Source organism: Oryctolagus cuniculus, chromosome 2 (genome assembly GCF_964237555.1).
Source record: "Oryctolagus cuniculus chromosome 2, mOryCun1.1, whole genome shotgun sequence".
NCBI lineage: Eukaryota > Metazoa > Chordata > Mammalia > Lagomorpha > Leporidae > Oryctolagus > Oryctolagus cuniculus.
In genome coordinates this window covers 192,160,998-192,185,177 of record NC_091433.1, presented here as the reverse complement: position 1 = coordinate 192,185,177, position 24,180 = coordinate 192,160,998, and the positions used below count along the sequence as shown (strand labels likewise).

Genomic DNA, 24,180 nt, shown 5'->3' with positions numbered 1-24,180 from the left:
CTCACCTCCTGTGAGGTCTTCCTGTGAATAACTTAACCTGAACCTAACAACGCCTTCAGACCCAACTTCCTGTTTATAGCCGGGGACGGGGGTAGGAACCGCCAGGCAAATGCAGAATCTGGGACATTCTGCAAGGAAACCGGCGGACTTGGGAAAGTCGGCCTTGTGGGGGAAAGGAGGGGGATTTCAATCATAGGAGGCCGAGGAGGGACGGCGGCAGGAGGCGGCGGGGTAAGCCCCGGCGGTGAACGCTGGCCGGTGGAGTCGCGGCTGCTCTGCTCCCAGTCCCTGTGCCTGCTCTGGGGAAGACAGCGGATGGCCGCTGCCAGCCGTGAGAGACCCGGGTTGGGGGGGGGGGCGCCTTGCCATTGCTGCCGTCTGGAGAGTGAGCCAGCAGGTGCAAGACCTGCCTCCCCCTCTCTCATTCTGCCTTTCAAATAAAGAAAGAAAAAGAAAAGAGACTTAAAAAAGATACAACCAAACACAAAACAGACCCTGGATAGGATGCAGCATCCGACAAATCCTAAACAGGAAACAACTCGGGACATTCGAGTATGGACGTGAGGGAATACTTATCGTCGGTCTTTCAGTTTTCTTTTAAAATATTGTTTATTTGAGAGGGTAGGGGAAAGGTTCACTCCCCAGCGGCCTGCGGCAGCTGCGGCCGGGCCGGGGCGGCGAGCGCGCTGCAGGCGTCCGGCAGGTGCAGCGCCGCCCAGTACCGGAGCCATCGTCCGCTGCCTCCCGGCCACGCACCAGCGGGAAGCCCGCCCCACCCCCCGCGGGGGCGTGGCCGCGGCGGCGGAAGTAGGCGTGACCGCAAGTGGGCGTGGCGCCCTGCCGGGAACCGGGGGGGTCGGGGGCGGAGCCTGCCCTCTCGCGGGCCAATCGGGGAGTAGACGTCAAAACTGGCGCGGAAAGTTGAAGGGCGAAACCGCGGCCTGGGCTCGCGCGCCCGTTTTCCACAGCGCATACGGGCTCTTTGAGCCGAAAGGTCATAGGTTAAGCCAGGAATGGCGCCGGCGCTCGCCCTTTCTGGCGGCGGGGGGCGTCGGTCAGAGCTGTCGGTAAATGGAGCTTTCCGGAGCGGGCCCGCCCCTCGCGGCCCGGACGGCAGGGTCCCCCCGCCCCAGCCGGCCGCAAAGTCCCGGTTCTTCCCTCGTTTCCAAAACCTTCCTTCCGGGGTCTCCGCTCCGCCGGGGGGGGGGTGTACGCCAGGGGCGACCCGCGCAGCCGGGGTTTCGGAGGAAAGCCGCCCCGGGGTCTCGAGCTGGTTTACAAGGCTGCACGCCCCTCGCATGCGGACACCCCCACAGCCGCAGGCCCCGCACTCGCAGGGACGCCGGGGCTGAGAACTCGGGGCCCAGCGACCGCGGCTGTCGCCCCGCAGGCAGGGCAGATCCCGGGATGGCACCCCCGCCCCAGGGACCCAGATGGCGGCCGTGCGGGGAGCCCGGGCCCGCAGGCAGGGCAGATCCCGGGGCCTGGCACCGCCGCCCCAGGAACCCAGATGGCGGCCGTGCCGGGAGCCCAGGCCCGCAGGCAGGGCAGATCCCGGGATGACACCAGATGGCGGCCGTGCCGCAGCCCTGGTGCCGACCGCGCGAGGAGCCCAGGCCCGGCGTGCCCGGACCCCGCAGATAGAACAGATCCCGGGATGGCACCCCCGCCCCAGGGACGCAGATGGCGGCTGCGCGGGGAGCCCAGGCCCGGCGTGCCCGGGCCCCGCAGATAGGACAGATCCCGGGGCCTGGCACCCCGCCCCAGGGACCCAGATGGCGGCCGTGCGCAGCCCTGGTGCCGACCGCGCGAGGAGCCCAGGCCCGGCGTGCCCGGCCCCGCAGATAGAACAGATCCCGGGATGGCACCCCCGCCCCAGGGACCCAGATGGCGGCCGCGCGGTGAGCCCAGGCCGGCAGGCAGGGCAGATCCCGGGGGCTGGCATCCCCGCCCCAGGGACCCAGATGGCGGCCGTGCGGTGAGCCCAGACCCGCAGGCAGGGCAGATCCCGGGATGGCACCCCCGCCCCAGGGACCCAGATGGCGGCCGTGCGCAGCCCTGGCGCGACCGCGCGGGGAGCCCACGCCCCGCAGCCCCGGGAGGCGCGGAGGGAGCTCCCGCGCGGCGCTTGAATCTCCCGCGCGCCGCGCCGCGGGGCGGGGCCTGGCCGGGGGCAACCAATGGGAAGGGCCGAGCGCCGGGCCCCCGCCCCTCCGGCACGCGCGCATATAAAGGCCGCGGGCCCGGGCCGCCGGCAGTCGCTCTCGCGCCGCGTCCGGGTTGCACCTCTCCGCTCCTCGCTCCTCGCTCTCGCCGCCTCGGTCTCCGCCATGCTCTCCGTCCGCGTCCCGCTCGCCACCCTCGCCGACCAGCAGCAGCTGCAGCTGTCGCCGCTGAAGGGGCTCAGCCTCGCCGACAAGGAGAACACGGTGAGCGCCGGGCCGCGGTGCGGGGCCGGGCGGGGCGGTGCGGGGAGGGCCTGCCGGCCCCTGACACGCGTCTCTCCGCAGCCCCCGAGCCTCAGCGGGACCCGCGTGCTGGCCAGCAAGACCGCCAGGAGGATCTTCCAGGAGCCCGCGGAGCCGGTGAGTGGCGGGGCGGGGCCCGCGGGGCTGCCCGCAGGGGGAGCCCGTGCTTGGCGCCAAAGCCGCTTTGTCCGCTCAGCTGACTCGCGCGCTCCCCGCCCCCCCGCCGCTTTCCCGCCAAAGCGGGCCCTCCCGGGGGCCCCCTCCCCCACCGCGGGGCCCAGGGCGACGGCCGACCCTGCTCGGCGGATCGAGGGAAGAGGCGGGTTCGTCGAGTTCGGCCTGCACTTAGCTTTTTTTTCTTCCCTCTCCCCCTACAGAAGTCCCCGGCGCCTGCCGCTGGCGTGGAGGACGAGCCCCTGCTGCGGGAGAACCCGCGCCGCTTCGTGATCTTCCCCATCGAGTACCACGACATCTGGAACATGTACAAGAAAGCCGAGGCGTCCTTTTGGACCGCGGAGGAGGTGAGCGCCTTCGGCACCTGGCCCTGGGAGGACGCCACGCTGGGGCTTGGGCTTGGACTTGGACCGAAGTGCACTTAGCATCTGACCCCCCACCCCCCACCCCACCGAGGGTGCTGGGTGCAGCCGGCCGGGGGACCCGGCGCCGGCGGAGGGAACACAGGGCGGGGTGTGAGCTGCCGGCCCTTCCCTCTGCTGAAATCGCGGGCGTTTGAAATTTCAGGTGGACCTCTCCAAGGACATCCAGCACTGGGAAGCCCTGAAGGAGGAGGAGAGATACTTCATATCCCACGTGCTGGCTTTCTTTGCGGCAAGCGATGGCATCGTCAATGAGAACCTGGTGAGTACCCCGTCCGCCTGGAATTCACATAAACATTCAAGGTAGAACTGGTTCTCTTTCCTCACTTAGTTTTTTTTCCTGGACCGAGTGTGCACTGAGCCATAAGCGACTGCTTGTATCACGGCATTTCCTGCCTCGCCGTCCCTGCTGTGGTTACCTCTTAAGCTGTTTTCCTTCCTGACCTTAAAGAAGCTCACTAGGCTAATCCTCCGCCTTGCGGCGCCGGCACACTGGGTTCTAGTCCTGGTCGGGGCGCCGGATTCTGTCCCGGTTGCCCCTCTTTCAGGCCAGCTCTCTGCTGTGGCCCGGGAGTGCAGTGGAGGATGGCCCAGGTGCTTGGGCCCTACACCCCATGGGAGACCAGGAGAAGCACCTGGCTCCTGCCTTCGGATCAGCGCGGTGCACCGGCCGTGGCGGCCACTGGAGGGTGAAGCAACGGCAAAGGAAGACCTTTCTCTCTGTCTCTGTCTCACTGTCCACTCCGCCTGTCAGAAAAAAAAAAGCTCATGGTAGGAGCAGTGCGTTCACTCGGTGGAGCTGCTTCCTGGTCTGTAAATGGAGCACATGCCATGAGATGCCGAGCTTTGTCCCAGATCGGTGCTGCGTGTTAAGGGGTGTAGACGCCACCCAGTCAGGGTGTGAGGAGAGCGCACGCAGGTTTTCTTACGCTGCTGTTTTGCCACTAGGTGGAGCGGTTCAGCCAGGAGGTTCAGATCACTGAAGCCCGCTGTTTCTACGGCTTCCAAATCGCCATGGAAAACATACACTCCGAGATGTACAGCCTCCTGATTGACACGTACATTAAAGATCCCAGGGAAAGGTGAGCTTCAGGTGCCCAGAGGTGTCTCGGACAATCTAATTCCTTTCGGAAGAGAACCCTAGAGGTTGGGTATGATGAACCAAAACCGGGGTCTGACAGTATTCGTGTGGCAAATCTGTCCAGAACCTGCATGCGGGACAGGGTCGGGTGGGGGAGTGGACCCCAAGTAGCACGTGATTTGTCCCCGAGCAGCTTGCAATCTAAATCTAGCACAGGAACTAGGGCCCAGAGTGTCTGGGATCACATAGTGTAGAGGCAGCCGTGACCTGGAGATCCGTGTAGCTACGGAGGCTGAGATGGTAGCTGCTGTCGGAGATGCTTGGGAGAGCAGGGGAAATGGGGAGGGTGACCTCAGACGAGGAGCCTCGCGCGGGAGGGGAGTGGCGACGCTGGAGCTACCTGGCTGCTGGGGATGGCTTGGAAGAAGGGGGGCTTGAGAGACTTCGGGGTAAAAGATGGGGCTGTGTGGGTCAGGGCATGACTAGGGGTGCGGCCCCAGAGGGGCTGGGTCAGGAAGGTTGATTGGCGCCAGAAGCCAGGCGAGGCCGAGAGGACAGCACTGAAGGGGGAAGCTCCATGTCTGATGACCTTGGCTGGCTGCAGAAAGCAAGGTCGTCGGGTGGAGCAGGTTGGGAGATCTTCCCGGTCCAGGCACCAGGATCGAGGGGCAGCAGAGGTGGGGAGTGAGGATAGACCCCGTTGAGGGTGGTTTCCTGCCCTGGAGCGAGCAGCATAGCAGAATTATCTGCTTGTTCTGTTGGCTTAATGTACTTGTGGCCCAGTTAGTGCCCCAGTGCTCGTCTGTGGGGCAGTGTCGGACAGTGGCCTGCAGAGCAGTGAAGACTGTGGTTCTTCAAAGAACTGGAAAAGGTCGGCCCATGAACTGATCTGACTTGAAATAATTATGCCAGTTAAGCCCCAGCATAGAATAGTTGTGTTGGCCTTGGACTTCAGTATGAGCTGAAGAATATCTAAAGTTGCCCTCATCAGCCTAAATCAAATGTTGAGGTTTTTTTTTTTTTCTTTTTTTTTTTTTTTTAAGATTTATTTGAGGCCGGCGCTGCGGCTCACTAGGCTAATCCTCCGCCTAGCGGCGCCGGCACCCCGGATTCTAGTCCTGGTCGGGGCGCCGGATTCTGTCCCGGTTGCCCCTCTTCCAGGCCAGCTCTCTGCTGTGGCCCGGGAGTGCAGTGGAGGATGGCCCAGGTGCTTGGGCCCTGCACCCCATGGGAGACCAGGAGAAGCACCTGGCTCCTGGCTCCTGCCATTGGATCAGCGCGGTGCGCCGGCCGCAGCGCGCCAGCCGCGGCGGCCATTGGAGGGTGAACCAACGGCAAAGGAAGACCTTTCTGTCTCTCTCTCTCACTGTCCACTCTGCCTGTCAAAAAAAAAAAAAAAAAAAAGATTTATTTGAAAGGCAAGATTACAGAGAGACCACAAGAGATCTTCAGCTGCTGGTTCATTCCCCAAATATCTGCAATGGCTAGGACTGGGCCAGACCCAAGCCAGGAGCTTCTCCCAGGTCTCCCAACATGGGTGCCGGGGCCCAAACACTTGGGTGGTCTGCTGCTGCTTCCCCAGGCACATTAGCTGGGAGCTGGATTGGAAGTGGAGCAGCCAAGACTCAAGCCTATGCCCATATGGGTGCTGGTGTCACAGGCTAAGGCTTTGCCTGCTCTGCCACAACACTGGCCCCAAATATTGAGTTTTTTTTTTACAGGCAGAGTGGACACTGAGAGACAGAAAGGTCTTCCTTTTTGCCGTTGGTTCACCCTCCAATGGCTGCCGCGGCCGGCGCGCTGTGCTGATTCGAAGGCAGGAGCCAGGTGCTTCTGGTCTCCCATGGGGTGCAGGGCCCAAGGAGTTTTGGGCCATCCTCCACTGCACTCCCAGGCCATAGCAGAGAGCTGGCCTGGAAGGGGGGCAACCGGGACAGAATCCGGTGCCCCAACCGGGACTAGAACCCGGTGTGTCGGCGCCGCTAGGTGGAGGATTAGCCTATTGAGCCGCGGCACTGGCTTGTTTTTTTGTTTTTAAGATTTATTTATTTATTGGAGCGGCAGAGAGATCTTCCATCCGCTGGTTCACTCCCCAATTGGCCGCAACAGCCGGAGCTGTGCTGATCTGAAGCCAGGAGCTTCTTCCAGGTTTCCCACACAGTGCAGGGGCCCAGCCAGGACTTGGGCCATCTTCTACTGCTTTCCCAGGCCAGAGCAGAGAGCTGGATCTGAAGAGGAGCAGCCGGGACTAGAACCGGCGCCCATATGGGACGCCTTCGCTTCATGCCAGGGCATTAATCCGCTGTGCCACAGTGCCGACCCTCAAATATTGAGATTTTTAGAAGTAATCATTCAGGGGCCAATGCTGTGGCACAGCCGGTTAAGCTGTGGCCTGCAGTGCCGGGATCCCATATAGGTGTTGGTTCAAGCCCTGACTGCTCCACCTCCAGTCCAGCTCTGCTGTGGCCTGGGAAAGCAGCGAAGGATGGCCCAGGTACTTGGGTCCCTGCACCCTCGTGGGAGACCCAGAAGAAGCTCCTGGCTCCAGGCTTTGGCCTGGCACAGTCCTGGCCATTGCAGCCATTTGGGGAGTGAACTGGTGGATGGGCGATCTCAACCTCTACCATCTCTCCTCTATAACTCTGCCTGTCAACTCTTTTTAAAAGTAATATTCAAGGGAAAAGCTAAATAGTGAAAAGAAAACAGTTCACTCTGAGTTCTTTTGGGGAGAGAGCTGACAGATAGTTGAACTTGGCTTTCAATCCGGTGCTGTTAGAAGTTTTGGGAATTGGAGGTCTTTGACCTAAATACTGATGCTGTCTACGCCTCCTAGGGAATTTCTCTTTAATGCCATTGAGACGATGCCTTGTGTCAAGAAGAAGGCGGATTGGGCCTTGCGTTGGATTGGGGACAAAGAGGCGACCTACGGTAAGCTTGCCCGTGGCCACCTTAGACCAGAGCGCGTGTTCCCGGTAATGACACTGCGGGTTTCCCTGGGAATGCCGTGACTCACTGGAAACTCTCGGACAGGAGAACGCGTCGTAGCCTTTGCTGCGGTGGAAGGCATCTTCTTCTCTGGTTCTTTTGCGTCGATTTTCTGGCTCAAGAAACGAGGACTGATGCCCGGGCTTACGTTCTCCAATGAACTTATTAGCAGGGATGAGGTGAGTCCAGTCTCAGGCTGCACCCTGAACACCTGCGGTTCTGAGAGGCACACAGGTCTCATGGCTCCATATCCACGTTTGTTTATTTCCTGTTTATTAAGATTTACTTATTTGAAGGGCAGAGTTAGAGAGGTCTTCCATCTGCTGATTTAACTTCCCGGTGTCTGCTGGGGCCGGGCCAGGTCAAAACCAGGACTCAGAACTCTGGTCTCCCGTGTGAGTGCAGGGGCCCCAGAACTTAGGCACCTGCTGCTGCCTTCCCAGGCGCACTAGCAGGAACTGGAGCAGAAGCGGAGCAGCCAGGACAAGCTGGTGCCCATATGGGATGCCGGTGTTGCAGCCAGCGGGTTAACCCCGTGCACGGCAGTGCCGGCCCATGTCCACATACATATTCAGCAAAAAATGAAGCCCTTTAACTTGCTGACATGTGTTCCCTATATTTATACATGCGTGTTGCTCTTCAGGCTGGACTGTAAAACTCCGTTCCGCTCTGGTAGGGGTCTTCTGGCTTCAGAGTGGTCTTGAGTTTAATTTCTTCCCCAGGGTTTGCACTGCGACTTTGCCTGCCTGATGTTCAAGCACCTGGTCCACAAGCCGTCGGAGCAGAGAGTCCAGGAGATCATCGTCAACGCTGTGAGGATAGAGCAGGTGCGTGGTACGCGTGGGCCCCCCACCCCGGGCTCCAGAAGGCCGCGAGCGAGGCGCTCGTCCTAACGGGAAGCTGTGTTGGCCCGCAGGAGTTCCTCACCGAGGCCTTGCCCGTGAAGCTCATCGGCATGAACTGCGCCTTGATGAAGCAGTACATCGAGTTCGTGGCCGACAGGCTCCTGCTGGAGCTCGGCTTTAGCAAGGTAAGGTGCGGCTGGGAGCCTCCCGGTCTCGGGACCGGCGTTCTGGGTCTAACTCGCCCTGCGCCGTTCCAGGTGTTCAGAGTGGAGAACCCGTTTGACTTCATGGAGAACATTTCACTGGAAGGGAAGACCAACTTCTTTGAGAAGAGAGTGGGCGAGTATCAGAGGATGGGGGTGATGTCGAGCCCGACCGAGAACTCCTTTACCCTGGATGCCGACTTCTAAGCGAACCGCGAGGATGCGCTCTTAGTTTTCCCCTCCTGAGAAAAAAAAGATTCGGAAAAGCGTCCCGAGCTGCACCACGAACTGTCCTAGTGTTAGTGCCTGGCGTCTGTAGCTACCTCAGTGTGCTCTTTCATAGTGCCGGTGCTGTCTTCCAGGAAGCACGCTTCGGCAAAAGCGACCTGGACACTTAGGAGAGGCAGTCTGCCCTCGCGGGGGGACCCTCAGCCAGCCCGCCAGTAGGACGCCCCACAGTGGCTGCCACAGACAGGTGCAGGGTGTCGGCCTCGCTGCTTCAAAGCAGATTCCAGGGTTTACTTGAGCAGCTTGTATTTGAAGCCAGCACTTTACACAGACATTGTGCTGTCGGGAACGCCTGGCCAGCTCGGTTTATCCCGCGTACAAAGTCTTATGTTTACCACTAATGGGAACCAATTCAAAATTTACTTACTGAGCGACTAAAGCTAAATCCGTCATTTCTGACCTCGTGAATGAATTGAGGCACCTAATGAACTTAAGGTGGTCCTCACGCCTCGGTCTGCGATGCCCCTGAGGAAGCAGGGCTCCTGTGCAGCGGGGCGTGGCGGGGGACTGCCTGCCCCCTCAGCCTGTGGAGGGGCACAGGCGTCTCTCCAAGTGTTCTTCTAGCTTTGCTCGTAGGAGAAGGTCCTTGCAGGGCCTCTTTGGGGGGGTCTAAGGTAGCATTGTGAATCTCCTGATAGGCGGGTTTTGTTCGAGGACGAAGGTCTTGCTCCTGTTCACTGGTGAGACCGGGGCTGAACCGGCTCCCCGGAGGCTGTTTGTGATTTTGCTTGTGTCAGTAGGTACTGCTGACTTAGTCCGTTCCTATTTACTACGTGGCTTGAGTTAGGGTATGGGTACTACGTATGTCCTTTTAGGTCTCACCTGTGGTTCATACTTTGAAAATCACCCCATGTCATCTTGAAGTTTATGCTTAGTGAAAATGACTCAGTGTAACTAGCAGCCACCTAAGTACGATTGTCACCTGGCAAGTCCTAAACCTTCAGAAAATAGGAGCTATTCACACGTTCCGGAGAAGTGGACGTCCCAGGGGGAAGCATGAACGTGGGTGACAGCTGGCTTGAATCTGGCCTCCTGTTAGGGGAAAAGCAGCCGAGATGTTTGGGAGGTGAAGGGGAGCTGGGAGCCGGGTGATTAGTGGCTGATGGTGTTGTGCATTGCTGTTCCCATCATTTGCTGTATAAACGATCAATTATAAAAATTCCTGTAACGTGGAGCCCTTTCTGTCTTTTAAATTATTGTTGCCTAACGCTAATAAATGCGAGTCATGAACCTCAGTGCAGTTAACTAAGCCCGCGCCGTGTTGTCAGGTGCCGGAGGAAGCCGGCCAGCTGACTCCGTTAGCTCCGTGATGGGAGAATTCTGCCAACCAGACTCCTTCAGCGTTGGAAGGGAAATGAATGGTTTTTAGTACAAGCATCTCAAAGTCTTGAATTGGGACACTGCACAGTGCTAGGCCGACTGAAGCCATCCTTAGGCCAGTTCCTCGTCTGGTAAAATGTGCCTCTTGGCTTGGGAGAAGCGGCTGGTTGGTGAGCGCTGCGTCCGTTTGCCTTCAGTTCTGGGGAAGGGGCTTCTGGCTCCGGCAGGAGTCGCAGGTGCACCTGGAAGGCAGCGCCCGGAGCACCTGCCCAGGGCCCTGCAGCCAGGCTGGGCTTCCCAGCTGGGGCTGCCCCCGGCCAGCCAGCTACCTGTGGGCCTGGATGGTTCAGGTTGGTCCCTGTCTATGCTCACTCAGTTCCTACCCACCTGTCCACGTGCCCCGGGCCTCTGAGGACTCGCAGCTGTCCAGTGCAGCCATTCCTCAGTGAGCGGCTGCCCTGTCAGCCTTGGGGGCTGGGTGGGGAGCAGGCCCCTGCTGGTGGAGCTCACTCACCTTTCTCCTACAGAGCAGGTGTGCGGGCAGCCCTGAGGGTTAGAACGGCCGCGGTCAGGGAAGGGGCAGCCAGGGCTAAGGGTGATCCTCTGTGCCCCGCGCTGCTGCTGCCTCCTGTCCTTGGGGTTCCTTTGTGCGGCTCAGAGCAGGCTCCCCTGCAAGGTGCAGGCCCTTAGCAGGAGGCCTTCAGGGGTGGGGTTCTTATAGGTGTGTGTTGTGGGAAGTGGATTTGAGCCGAGGCGAGAACCTAGCTGCTCTGCCCTCAGAGGCGCTTGGCTGAGCTGGTTTGGGTCAGGCAGCTGTGTTTCAAGAGGCTCCCAGGGGTGGCGCTGTGGCACAGTGGGTAAAGCTGCCTGCAGTGCTGGCATCCCATATGGACACTGGTTCTAGTCCCTGCAGCTCCACTTCCCATCCAGCTCTCTGCTGTGGCCTGGGAAAGCAGTAGAAGATGGCCCAGGTCCTTGGGCCCCTGCACCTGCTTGGGAGACTTGGAGGAAGCTCCTGGGTCCTGCACAGCTCCAGCTATTGCAGCCAATTGGGAAGTGAACCAACGGATGGACGACCTCTCTGCCTCTCCTCCCTCTGTACTCTTTCAAATACATAAATCTTAAAAAGGGGGGGGGGGCTCCCAGGTGGGAGGACAGCCTCCCGAGGGAAGGTGCAGTCCTGGCTCCTGCTGTCCTCCAGGACCAGCTGCCCAGGACCCGCAGGACATGGCCCGGTGCTGGGTCAGGATTGCCCTGTATCCTGGTTGCAGGCTCTTGGACTTCATCTGCCTTGGGGTAGGGGCACTGGGTGCCTGCGGTTTTTATTTTAAGATTTATTTATTCAAAAGCCAGAGGGAGAGAGAGCTTCCACCTAAAAGGCCGCAAAGGCCAAAGCTGGGCTGGTCCTGAGCCAGGAGCTTCTTCCAAGTCTCCCATGTGGGTGCAGGGGCCCAAGCACTTGGGCCATCCCCCGCTGCTTTCCCAGGTGCATCAGCCGGGAGCTGGATTGGAAGCAGGGCAGCCAGGACTGGAACTGGTGGCTTTACTTGCTGTGCCATGCCAGCCCTGGGAGCCTGCAGTTTTAAACTAGGTAGCACGGAGAGATGTTCAGGCATTTGGGACCAGGTGGGTTGGGCTCCTGACAAGTTCAGTGGTTTTTAGCACGCAGTGTGCGTTGTGATCCCAAACACCAATGCCTGGACGCACTTGTCTTCAATGGGACGTGTTCCTGGTCTGTGCAAGCCCCAGGCATGTCTATGGAGAGTCACGCTTCACTGTTCACATGCAGTGGACAAGCCTGACCGTGGCGCCTGCCGGCTGTGCTGGGGCCCCGATCCGGCCCGAGAGCTGGCCCTGTGGGCAGCAGGAGCTGGACGAGTGTTGCTGTCCTCGGGCCTGTGTGCTGCCTGGCTGTTGCGATGTTAGCTGTGATTGGTGGGCGGCCAGTGCTGGATGTCCGGATGACAGCTCAGGGCTTCGAATGGCCCCAGCCCGGCGGCTGCAGCAGTGAGACCGTAGGGCTGGGTGACTCAGCCTCTTGGGACTAAGCACTTCCCTGTGTGGAGGGGCTCCCCTGGCGGTGGCGGGAAGCTACTTGAACCCATTGCTCTACACAGGGCTCTGACCCCACCCCCTCTAGGCGGGGCTCCAGCAAGACGGGGAGGGTAGTGAAACCTGAGGCCTTCCGGCTGCAGACACCTGCGACCCTAAAGGGACAGAAGCCCGAGGCAGAAGTGACCTGACCACCTGACCGTGGGGCCTGCCTCTCCTGGCCTCAGTTTCCGCATCGTGACCTGGGGCGGAGGTGCAGAGCAAGCAGGTGCAAGGAGAGGATGTGCGAGGTGAAACCATGGCCGTGCCGTTCAGCCACTCCAGGGTCAGCCCTGCGGCTTTTGATCTCAGGTCTGCAGCCAGCACCATGATGGGACGCTGGCTCACTCCAGAGGGGGCCACTCCCCGCTGCCCCCAGCAGCTGGTGCTCAGTTCTTACCGAGAAGGCGCTGGGCTTATCTCTAAGAGGCCCTTGGCGCTGAAGGCGGCTGGCTAGGACGCGGGACATTTCAGGGAGCTCTTCTCGGTGTATTAGACCATTTCACACAGAAAAAAACATGCGTGGGCGCCGGCGTGTGGCTCAGAAATCCAGATGCCAGCCACTGGAGATGGCCGCATTCCGTATCAAGAGCCCTGTCTGGTCCAGCTCCCTGTAACGCAGCCTGGGAGGCAGCAGGTGACGGCTCAGGTGTGCGGGCCCCGCCCCCTATGTGGGAGACCTGGGCTGGGTGCTGGGCTCCCCCCTTCTCCCTGGATCCTTGTCTCCGTCCTCCTCCCTCCACCTGGAGCCTCCCTCGTCTGACCAGCAGGCCCAGCTGTGAGTGCTCGGGAAGTGAATGTTTAGAGGAGCACAGGTTATAAGGATCTTTCAAGAAATCCTATGAAATTCAAATTTCAGGGCCAAAGAGCAGCGGGGGTGTAGCCACACTCACTGCTGTGTGCGTGCTCTGTGGCCTTGCGCCCGGACCAGGGTGAGGAGTCGCCCACCTGAGCCTTTACAGAAGGTGATGACCTGACCTTTTTTATTTATTTTTTTTTTGACAGGCAGAGTGGACAGTGAGAGACAGAGAGAAAGGTCTTCCTTTGCCATTGGTTCACCCTCCAATGGCCGCCACGGCCGGCGCACCGCGCTGATCCGATGGCAGGAGCCAGGTGCTTCTGGTCTCCCATGGGGTGCAGGGCCCAAGCACTTGGGCCATCCTCCACTGCACTCCCGGGCCACAGCAGAGAGCTGGCCTGGAAGAGGGGCAACCGGGACAGAATCCGGCGCCCCGACCGGGACTAGAACCCGGTGTGCCGGCGCCGCAAGGCGGAGGATTAGCCTAGTGAGCCGTGGCGCCAGCTTTTTTTTTTTTTTTTTTTTCTAAAAATATTGGAAGGGCAGAGTTAGAGACAGAGAGATCTTCCATCTGCTGTTTCACTCCCCAAATGGCCGCAATGACCCTGGGCCAGGCTAGGCTGAAGCTAGGAGCCTGGAGCTTCCCGTGGGTGCAGCAGCCCACACACTTGGGCCGTCTTCCACTGCTTTCCCGGACTTGTTGGTAGGGAGCTTGGGTCGGAAGTGGCGCAGCCGGGACTGGAACCTGTGCCCATACAGGATGCCAGCGCCGCCGTAGGTGGCGGCTTGACTCGCTGCGCCACAACACCGGCCCCCATGACCTGGTTCTTGAGGGGTTCAGGGTTGACTTGGAAAATGGGCAAGCGGTGTCGTGTTCAGAGCGTCAGAGTCGATGGCTCGGTGTCGGGGTGGGGGGTTGGTTGGGCTGTGTGGTGATGGTGTCCCTCACATGATGTGGCCTCCCCAGGAAGACTCAGCCCTCGTGGGCCGGGGTCCGTCTTCTTCCAAGTCCCAGCAGAGGCTTTCAGACACCTGTGCCTGTGGCTGTATGGGAGGCCTGCGCCTGGGCTTGAGTCACCAGAGCCGGGGTCAAGGGCCCCAAAGGCCCCTGAGGGGTGTGGTCAGCCCTGGGAAAGGCGTGGAGCCCTGGGAAGCGATGGATGAGCGGATGGGGCTGCGGTGCCCACCTGGTGTGAGGGAGCAGAGTGAGGAGAGGCGCTGGAGGCTAACAGGTGTCTACCCAGCACCCCGCCCTGCGGTGCTCGCTGGGGACCCGGAGGCACAGGGCTTTCCTGGTGTAGGCACAGCAGTGGGGGAGCCGGAAGCCAGGCCCAGTGTCCCGTCCGTCAGGTGGTGACAATGAGCGCTCAGAAGGGGATAATGCGGGGAGCAGACGGAGCGCTGGCCCTGCGGCTTTCTCGTGCTCACTGGGGACTGGGGCAGACCTCACGGTTGGAGGGGACAGCGAGCGTCACGCAGGGCAGGGCAGGTGCAGAGGCCCTGGGGGGTCCCTGTGGCCAGAGCAGAGTGAGGGTGGGCATGGGGTGGAGTCGGTGGGGCAGGGTGTGTGCCTGTGGCAGGTCTTGAAGAGCCTCGTCGGCCCAGGCAGAGGCTGTTTGGTCCTGCGTGGGATGGGAAGGGTGGAGAGGCTGGCTCGCTCGGCCTCCCGCCAGGAGAGGAGCACCCTGTTTCTGTGTGTCAGGGACTGGGGCACTGCACGTGGTCTGTCCCTGGGAGAGCTGGTGGAGGCCCGCTGCAGGGAGGAGGGGGAGCGGGATGCAGGCATGGCTGTGTCCAGTGTGATGTGGAGAGGCCTGTGTCTCCTGGGCAGTGGGACTCTAACGGACAGGCAGGTGGCCAGGCATGGCTGCCCTTGCAGGGGCGAGGTCGATGGGAGGGACGTCACCGTGGTGACATGGGAGGCAGGAGGAGTTGCTGCGGTCCTGGAAGGGGAGGAGCCTCTAGCAAAGGGAAGCTGTCAAGGAGCCGGTGGGTGTGGTTGGGGCAGGGGTGTGCCGTGGCCAGAGCGGGGTGTGGACTGAGGCTGTGACCTGGCGTGGGCTGACCCCTGCCGGCCCGGCTTCTATGCCTGCTCCTGCCGGGGGTGGGGAGGGGTGGGGGGGTGCCTCCAGCCCCAGGCCCAGCCCCTGCCTGCCCAGCAGCCTCTGCTATACCACGTGTGGCCAGAAGGGGCCGCCAGCGGCCTGGGTGGTGCTCTGGAGAGGGACTTGGCAGGGAAGCCCCCAGGATAGGCTGCATAGGGCGCCCCGGCCAGCACCCGCATTGCCTAGAAACGCCAGTTCTCGGCCGCGAGTGGCTGGGTCCGGGGCTGGGCGGGAGCCTCAGCGCCTCCCTGGGCACCCGGGCTTTCTTAGCGGAGGTGAGCGCTGCAGGCCCCACCCCTGACATCCACATTTCTGGGAAGTGAGGGATGCGGGCCCCTGGACCTGGGCGGCGGAGCTGGGGAGGAAAGGAGAGGGCACCTCCGGTGAGGCTCCGGCCTCCTGCGGCCATCGCGGCCAGGGCAGCCAGAGTGGGGGTGCAGGGACGCCCCGCTGAGGTTTCTCAGACCCTGGCCCTTCCTGTGGGGTCGGCAGGCAACACCCTTCCCTGGGGGTCAGCCCACACCTCTCCTGTCCCCCCCAACCAGGCAGAGCGAGAGAGCCCATGCTTGCGTCCACTGGTTCACTCCCCAAATGCCCCAGGGTGGGCTGGGTAATGAAGCCAGGAGCTGGGAACTCCGCCCAGGTCTCCCACACGGGTGGCAGGGACCCAGTTACTGGCTTGGGGGGACCCCGGAGGAGCAGCTGGAGCTGGGCGTTGAAGCCAGGTGCTCCAGCATGGGACACAGGATCCTAACTGCTGGCTTTACGGCCAGGATGATGTGTGCCCTAGGCGGGCCCCCCGGAGGAGGCGTCTGCACCCACTGCCCCCGGCTCACGTCCCTTTCACGTCCCTGCCTCGCCCGACACCGTCCCCCGAGACCCCAGGACTCACCTTGGTGTACCTCGGCCAACACTGTTTTACACACTCATGTGTGCCGACTCCTCTCCTGCTCACCAGGTCTGGGAACGGAGGCACGGAGAGGTCATGTCACTTGTTCAAGGCCACACTGCCGGTCAGGGGAGACACAAGCCTTGTGCCCTGAACTGTGGCCCGCAGCCCTGCCTCGTCCTCACCACTTCCCCTGGGCCCCAGGATCCCGGCCCACCGCCGCGCCGCGCCCCTTCCCTGTCTGTGAGTCTCCTCCGGGGGCAGGTTTTCGCGTCCAGACTCTCCACTAGGGTTTGCCACACGCGTGGCTCCAGCCTGCACCCCCGCACCCTGGGCATCTGGTGTTCTGGCTTAGTGCAGGGCCTCCCAGGCCAGGTTAGAGAGCGGCTGCTATCCCGGGTGTGGCCAGGAGGGGGAGCCTCCCACCGCCTGCATTACTCCTGCTGTCCACTCACGGATTTCTCCGGCCGGGCCGCCGCCTCTCCCTCTTGGGCAGGGGGTCCTGTGGGTAGCTGTAGACGCTGACTGTAGCCCACAGCGGGGCTGAAGCTGGAGGCTCAGGCCTGTAGGGATCCGCTGCTCTTGCCTCTGCGAGTGCCCCATTTCTGGGCCAGGCATGAGGTTTTGGGGAGACAGTGGGCAGCAGCCATGGGGTGTCATCCTGGGGCTCTCCTGAGGTCCAAGGCCAGCCCTCAGCGCGCCTGGCTGGCGCACGGCTTCCTTCTCCCTCAGCGTTCTGGGAGCCTCTGCCTGCGAGATGTTCGCGTGATGGGGAGAATGGGTTTTATGGAGCTGCTGGCACCATGCCATTTGCCACTCCTGGCTTCTACAGGCTCTGTGGCCTCGGGCCGTGTCTCCAGCTGCAGACAGCTGCCCGCCTTCTCACGGCATTCGGCTGGGGAGTCTGGAAGCTTCCTCGGCCCCAGACACGTGAGCATCTCTCACGCACCCTGCGGATGGGGAGGGGGTGACCCAGGGCAGCCCCCGGGGCCGTGCACAATTGTTGTGGCTAAGTGGAAAAGCGCTGGGAGTCAGGGCTCAGGCCCATACCTGTCCAGGGAGTCAGAGGTCCCTGTTCTCCAGCTGGGGGCGGGGAGGGGGTGGCAGACCGCCAGCCTGGTGGGGTGATGGACAAGTGTGCAAAGCATGTAGGGAGCCCAGGCTGCTGGAGAACCAGGGAAGTCATCCAAGAGGCGGCGATCTTCCCCCTGACGGGGGAAGGATCCATGGGCGTCCTGAGGGGGTAGAGGCTGGGGCGGGGCAGAGCGGGCAGGTGGGGAGGGGCCTGGCAGAAGCCTGCAGCTCCGTGTGGTTGTGGTCGGTTCAGGTGGGGGGAGGGCCAGGGTCTTGAGGGGCTTTCGGCGCTGGGCTCGGGGGTCTGGACCCATCCAGCAGCCCTCCTGGGTTTCTGATGGGAAGCAACGCAGTCAGACCCACGCTTCAGAGGCGGGGAGGCCGTAGACCTGGTGCGCATGCTCACGGCCCTTACTGTGCTTGCCACGAGGGCCGCGTCCCGGTGTATCCATGGTTTCATTTGCTTTGAAGATTGATTGATTGATTGATGGGCAATTAAGAGGGAGAGAGCGTCCATCCGCTGGTCCACTCCCCAAGTGGCTGCAACAGCCGGGGCTGGGCCAGGGCCAGGAGCTCCATCTGGGCCGTTTCTGCTGATTTTCCAGGCGCGTTAGCAGGAGCGCAAGTGGAAGCGGAGCAGCCAGGACTCGAACTGGCACGCCCGCGTGGGATGCACCCCAGCCCTGCCCCTCGCTTGTTTGTGGAAATGCTGTTTGCGCCGGATTGGAGAGACGGAGACCCAGCGGGGACTACAGGGTGAAGCTGCCGGCACTGTGGATGGGGCCCCCAGGGCTGGGCTGGCGCCTCTGGTCCGTGGGCACACCACAACCCCCGCAAAGAACTAGGGGCAGGGGTCTTGGCTGCTGTGTGGTGGGCTGGGGGCCGAGAACGGCGGCTTCATCTCTCGGACACGTGGCGCGGTGTCTCAGCTGTTCCGTGAAATGCCACGTGCACTCGAAATAGAAACCGAACCGCATCTCTGGGACCGAGTCCACGAGCCGGGAGCCAGGCATCAGGACCGGCGCTGGGAGAGTCTCCCGGGAGCTGGGGCTGTGGATCCAAGGTGCCAGCCTGTACACACACACACACACACACACACCCCGGCTCACACCCGCCCCCCCCCCCCAAGATGTGCACTCGAAGCCCAGGCCGCCCTTAGTGCGCCCACCGCTCACCAGGCGCCTTCCTGGCTGCTGATCAGCAGCTCAGCCAGACACGGGGTTGGGAGCTGAGGCCGCGCAGCTGGTGAGGGCCACAGGAGGGTTCAGGCTCTGTGGCTCCAGGCCCCGCCTCCTCCAGCTCCCAGGCCGCCTCCGTCCCCAGTGTCAGCTCTGCGTGGTCGGGAATGTTCGGGCTCGGGCAGCGAGGGTCGGTGCCTCTGCTCCAGGGGTAGAGGACGGTGAGGGTGGCTCTGTGCCTGGCCTCGGCCCAGGCTCCACCGCCACGCCATCTGCTCAGCTTTGTGTGGGAAGGGCCCTCTCCCCGGGGCTGTAGGCTCATCTCAGCTGCCCCGAGTGCTGGCTTCTCCCCCGCCCGCCCAGGTGTGTGCTGGTCCCTCCACCCCCCCACCCAGGTGTGTGCTGGTCCCTCCACCCCCCCACCCAGGTGTGTGCTGGTCCCCCACCCCCCGCCCGGGTGTGTGCTGGTTCCTCCCCCCCCTCCCCCAGGTGTGTGCTGGTCCCCCTGGTTCCTTCCTGCACCTGGGAGCCGGGGTGGGCTGTGCTTGGAGGTCAGCCAGAGAGCTCAGATCAGGTGGGTTTGGAGCAGGCCTCGAGGGGCTGCCGGCTGAGCCCAGGGGAGTAGGGAGGAGGGGGGGAACCACACTGGGGTGGGGACCCCAGCGTGGGAGACGGGAGTGTGCACAGCGAGCGGGGAACCGGCTCATCCCCGACGCGGACACAGACCGAGAGAGAGGTCGGCTGATGCTCCAGTCTGCAGGCCGCACGCGGGAGCCCGGCTCCTCCCGCTGCCTCCTGGGTCCCACGCGTGTCCCACGTGTTCCGTCACCTCTCTCCATCCTGGCACAAGAGTCTCAGGAACTCCGGCCGGCGTGGACAGAGCTGGCGTGGCTGTGTGCTCGCGGGGCGTCCTGGACCCAGTCTGCTGGCCACGCAGGCCGGGGGGCAAGTGTGGAGCAGCTGGCGCTCGGTCCTGGCGAGCTTGGCCTGCCGCGTCGCCGCGACGCCCGGAGGCTCCGAGCAGGGCCGGGAGCTGGTCCTGCGCTGCCCTCCTGTGACAGCGCGGCCGCGCCGGGGTTGTGCCGCTGGTCACTTCCACAAAGAAGAGCATGGCCAGGTGTGAGAGGGCTGAGAGGAAGGAGCCGGAGACCGGCTGTAGTTTGAGGTTCGCCGCGAGGAGGGGCGTCAGCGAACGGACTCCGATTCCAAGCCCGGGCACGGAGGAGCGCCGATCTTCGAGGACGGAGGATCGCTGCTTGGTGAGCGGGCATCAGGACTGTGGCCCGGAACCTGGACTCGGCACCTCAGCAGCATCTGCCAAACTCAGCCAGAGGGGCCGGCGCTGCGGCGTAGCGGGTGAAGCCGCCACCTGCAGTGCCGGCATCCCATGTGGGCGCCGGTTCGAGTCCTGGCTGCTCCACTTCCGATCCAGCTCTCTGCTATGGCCTGGGAAAGCAGTGGAAGATGGCCCAAGTCCTGGGGCCCCTGCACCCGCGTGGGAGACCCGGAAGGAGCTCCTGGCTCCTGGCTTCACATTGACCCAGCTCTGGCTATTGTGGCTGTTTGGGGAGTGAACCAGTGGATGGGGGATCTCTCTCTCTCTCTCTCTCTCTGCCTCTGTAACTCCGCCTTTCAAATAAATAAATAAATAAATCTATAAAAAAAAAAAGTAGTTTAAATGAGTAGGGAAGACTTGCATGTGTGCGAATGCTGGCTCTGTAAATATTTACGTGGCTTGGGGGGAAAACGGGAAATCCCTAAACCTGGAAATTGCCACAGGAATTTCAGAATTGCTCTCCCGCAGGGAGCGGATGGAGGCGCGGGCTTGCCGACTCATTCATTCACTCGCTGTTCATTGCGGGGGGGGGCTGGAGCGGCTGAGGGAGCTGCTGAGCTCAGCCCCGTACCTGCCTGGGTTCTCCCTGGGGCCAGGGGCTGCCAGGGAGGGGACGTGGAGCGGGGACGGGCAGCGTCCCTGGGCAGCAAGGGCAGCGGGAGGGCCGGGGCACGCACCCCACTGCAGGCAGCAGGAGAGGAGACCCAGGTGGGGCCGCGTGAGAGGTCAGAGCCTCGTGCTGCGGGACACCCGGGCCCCTGTGGCCGTGTCCAGAAAGAGGCCTGGGATGGCAGACAACAGGAAGCCGGCATCTCAGGGAGAAAGTTGTCCTGTACCGGTCACAGCTTGGTTGCTTGTTGACAGTGAAAAAAAAAAAATGGCTTCAGGTTTATACATCAGCCACACGAGACTGTCTAATGTGAGTCTTCCCTTCAGCTAACCTGTGTGCTGGCTCCATCGTGGCAGTGAGGTCTCTGAGTTGGCTTAGCTGCAGGGTGAATGCTATCTGGGAGGGCAGCTCAGCACACAGGTCATGGCCAAGTTCAAGTGCAAAGACTGTGAAGCCCAGGGGTGAAAAGCCAGATGGATCCAAGGTTTCCATCAGCCTGGGCTGTAGCTGGGGTCACAGTGAGTTGGGGAGTGAGGAGGAGGAGGGCCTGCTTCCGCAGCCCCCAGCCCCCGGGGCAGGACATGGCGGGGGAGGGGGCTCCGACTTCATTCACCCCTGCGCTGCCTTCTCCCCGCTCCTGGCGACCCTGCTGTGTGCAGGAACTGGGCTGGGCTCTGAGCGGGGTGCACAGAGGAGTGGCTTTGGTTCTTGGCCCCGAGGGTTGGGGGTGTAGAGGGGGCTGAGGTGACACCCGTGTGTGGGGGAGCGTGGGGAGTGCTGGCCCTGCCTGGCTCTCCCCCGTGGGCGGCTGCCGTCCTTGGTCTTCTCTCTAACAGCAGCTCAGCCTGGTGGGGTGGACAGAGCGGGGGTCCTGGAGCCAGACCCTGCCTTTCCACTCTCCCGTCTACGGCTCTCTCTGGGCAAGCTGCTGGACATCGGGCCTCCACATGCTCATCCGTAAAATGGGTTCTAAAGGAAACATTAGCACAGTAGCTGGCTCTGGCGATTGCTTAACCGACAATGAAGCCTCCTCGTCTCGCCCAGGCACCAACCCGGCACTTCCCTCTGGGTGGCCTGACGCCGAGACCTCTGCCCGGGGGAAGAGGCAGGGAGGCCTGGAAGAGCCCGGGGAGGTGGATCCGGGCTGAGTTCACCAGGAGCGTGAGAACCGGGCCCTGCTCTGGTCGCCTGGCGTCACCCTGCCGGGGCACCCGGCGTCTCGCATCCGACCTGCTTGGAGAGCAAGCGCTGGGTTGGGCTGTGCTGGAAGTTCCAGCAGAAGGAACAAGGCGCTAAATTGAAACAAAATAGCAATCAGCGAGTTAGCGACTGTGACCTGCAAGTAACTCACAGGCAGACTCAGCCATGTTGCCTCATTGTATCAGCGACCTTCCTCCTGCGGGACACCATGCCCGGGTCAGGGGAGTGAATTACCCCGGGGAGCGTGAGCCCCGGACCTGTCACCGTCTCCCCCTGGGGCCTGCGAGCCGTTTCAAAGGTGCCTACTGTGTGCCGGGAGGCAGGGCGGGTGACCTTTGCCCCAGGAGGGACACCAGTGTGTAAAGTCAAGGGCCCACAGGCAGGCTTCCTGGAGGTGGTGGCATTGGGTCGGACCTAGAAGGATGAGTGGGTCCCGTCCCCGTCCTTACTGCCTTTCTGCAGCCAGCCACAATCTGGCTTTCGTCTTTTTTTTTTTTTTTTTTAAGATTTATTATTTTATTTATTTGAAAGAGTGACAGAGAGAGAGAGAGATCTTTCATCCGCTGGTTCACTCCCCAGATGGCCGCAATGGCCGCAGCTGAGCCATTCCGAAGCCAGGAGCCAGGAGCTTCTTCCGGGTCTCCCATGCGGGTGCAGGTCCCAAGGACTTGGGCCATCTTCCACTGCTTTCCCAGGCCACAGCAGAGAGCTGGGCTGGAAATGGAGCAGCCGGGTCATGGCACCCATATGAGATGCTGGCACTTCAGGCCAGGGCGTTAACCTGCTGTGCCACAGCGTCACCTCCCTCCCCCTTTTTAAGAGGTATTATTTGTTTGAAAGGCAAAGTTACAGAGAGAGATCTTCCATACATCAGTTTACTCCCTAAATGGCTGAAACTGCCAGGGCTGGGCCAGGCCAAAGCCAGGAGCCAGGAGCCTCTTCCAGGTCTCCCACGCGGGTCCAAGCACTTGGGCCATCTTCTGCTGCTTTCCCAGGTGCGACAGCAGGGAGCTGGATGGGAAGAGGAGAAGCCGGGACTCGAACCGGTGCCCTTCTGGGATGCGGGCACTGCATTTACCCGCTGGCCACAGCGCAGGCCCAGCCTTCATCTCCATCGAGCGATCTTGGTGTTGTCAGACCCGAGGTGGGGCCCAGGGCTCGTCTTCTATTGCCCTCGGGAGGCCGCCCCTTCCTGGTCCCCGCCGGCCCCCAGCTCCCCAGCTCCCCAGCTCCGCCCCCTTTGCCGGGCCCTCTCCACTCCCAGCCCCCCCACCCCCTGGCTCAGCCATCCTCAGTTGCTCTCTTCCCTGTGTCTCGGGCTCCGTGGGGATCCGGCCAGGTCCGCTGGCGCTGGCTGTCCTGCCCGTGCGCTGTCTAGGGAGCCTCACCCGGGGGCTCTGATGGGCCTCTCTCAACCCCCTGTGGGGGCGCAGACACACAGGCTGCAAGGACGCAGCTCACTGCATTTTACCAAAGAGTGCATGAGAGAGCAGAGGATGCCTCCCCCGCCCAGCCGGGATGTCCCTGTCCCTGCCGGCCCGCCCAGTGGCCGCCACCACCTGGATGGAGCCGCCTGGCCTCACCCTGCCCCGCGATTTCCTCTGGGAAGCCGTGCTCGGCCCGGGGCTCCACGTGGCCCGGGACGCTCACCCGTCTCGCCACGCCTGGGCCCTTTCTGGCTCCCCTGACTGCCCCAGGTGCCGGATCCATTTTAGGAGCCATGAATAATCCCGGCCGGGGAGCCGATGCTCGGTCCCGCTTCTTCATGGCCTGGCCAGGATTTGAACCTGTGCCTTCCATCATCCCATGCACGAGGTCTGCCGCTGCATGGGGGTGGGGTTGAGGAGAGCCGGGGCACCCGAGGGCCTCCTGGCGCTGAGGGTGGGGGTGGGGGCTGGTCCCCAAGCCGCCTCCGTCCTGTCCTGGCCCCGTCCGGGCAGGGATGGCACTCCTGGGTGCTGGAGCCCGTCCCCCCTCCCTCCGCCTGGCGGCTGGGATGAGAGGCCAGCAGCAGTGAACTGTGCCCGCTGATTTCATTCTCGGCGCCTGGACTAATCCGGCCTTTTGAACTCTTGATGCTTAACTGAAGTTCAATACCAACCAGCTTGGCACGTGGCTCGGAGCCAGCCCTGCCGCTTCCGGCTGGGGTGTGGCCGTGGCTCCAGGGGGCCCCCGGCACAGCGGTGCCCACGCTGGAGCTGACGCTGACCTGACCCCACCTGAGCAGGCTGGAGCCCTCCTCTCCCACGCCTTCATCCCGGGAGAAGCGGCTGGAACCAGGCCAGCGGCAGGGGTCCTGCGGGCTGGAGGCGGGGGAGGCCGGCCAGCCCTGGACCTTGGCCTTGGGCGGGCCTTCCCTCTAGTGCCAGGCGCCGGCAGTCAGGTTCCAGCGGGGAGCGGATCTGGCCCTGAGTAACTCTCCCCAGGTCTTGGAGGTGATGTGGGGGGAGTGGCCTCTCCTTTCCTTTGCTTTTTGTCAGAGACCCGTCAAGTTTCACTCAGCACAGTCCTGGAGGTGCCAGCCAGAGCAGGTAGGCGGGAAACACTCAATTCCTTGGTCCTTCGAGGGCTCTCCTCTCTGCTGTCCGTGCCTGCGGGGAGACCGAGGCCCGGAGCGTGCGGGGCCCTCCCCTCGCTCAGCTCCACAAAGCCCTGGGCCAGCTGGTGCCCAGGCCGGGCGCTTTTTCACAGGGAGCCCATGGAGGGGGCATGGCCCAGAGTGTTTTTTTTTTTTTTTAAAGATTTATTTATTTGTTTGAAATAGTTACAGAGAGGCAGAGAGAGAGAGAGAGAGAGAGAGAGAGAGAGAGAGATGTTCCATCTGCTGATTCACTCCCCAAATGGCTGCAGGGCTGGGCCCATCTGAAGCCAGGAGCTTCTTCCAGGTCTCTCACGCAGGTGCAGGGGCCCAAGTACTTGGGCCATTCTCTGCAGCTTTCCCAGGCCATAGCAGAGAGCTGGATTGGAAGTGGAGCAGCTGGGACTCAAACCAGCACCCACACAGGATGCTGGCACTGCAGGAAGAGGCTTTACCCTCTAAGCCATGGCGCCGGCCCCCAGAGTGTTTTTTTAAAGGATTGATTTATTTGAAAAGTAGAGTCACACACACACA

At 62.1% G+C, this 24,180-nt stretch overlaps 1 protein-coding gene across 1 annotated transcript; it reads left to right on the top strand.

Moving 5' to 3' along the window:
* Positions 1-2,245: 2,245 nt before the first annotated feature.
* Positions 2,246-9,696, top strand: RRM2 (ribonucleotide reductase regulatory subunit M2). Its single transcript, XM_051827838.2, has 10 exons — positions 2,246-2,429; positions 2,511-2,585; positions 2,846-2,989; positions 3,210-3,326; positions 4,013-4,146; positions 6,979-7,073; positions 7,176-7,309; positions 7,853-7,957; positions 8,047-8,160; positions 8,233-9,696. Exons 1-10 carry the CDS (start codon positions 2,331-2,333, stop codon positions 8,383-8,385), a joined length of 1,170 nt encoding a protein of 389 aa, XP_051683798.2. The 5' UTR covers positions 2,246-2,330; the 3' UTR covers positions 8,386-9,696.
* Positions 9,697-24,180: the final 14,484 nt, after the last annotated feature.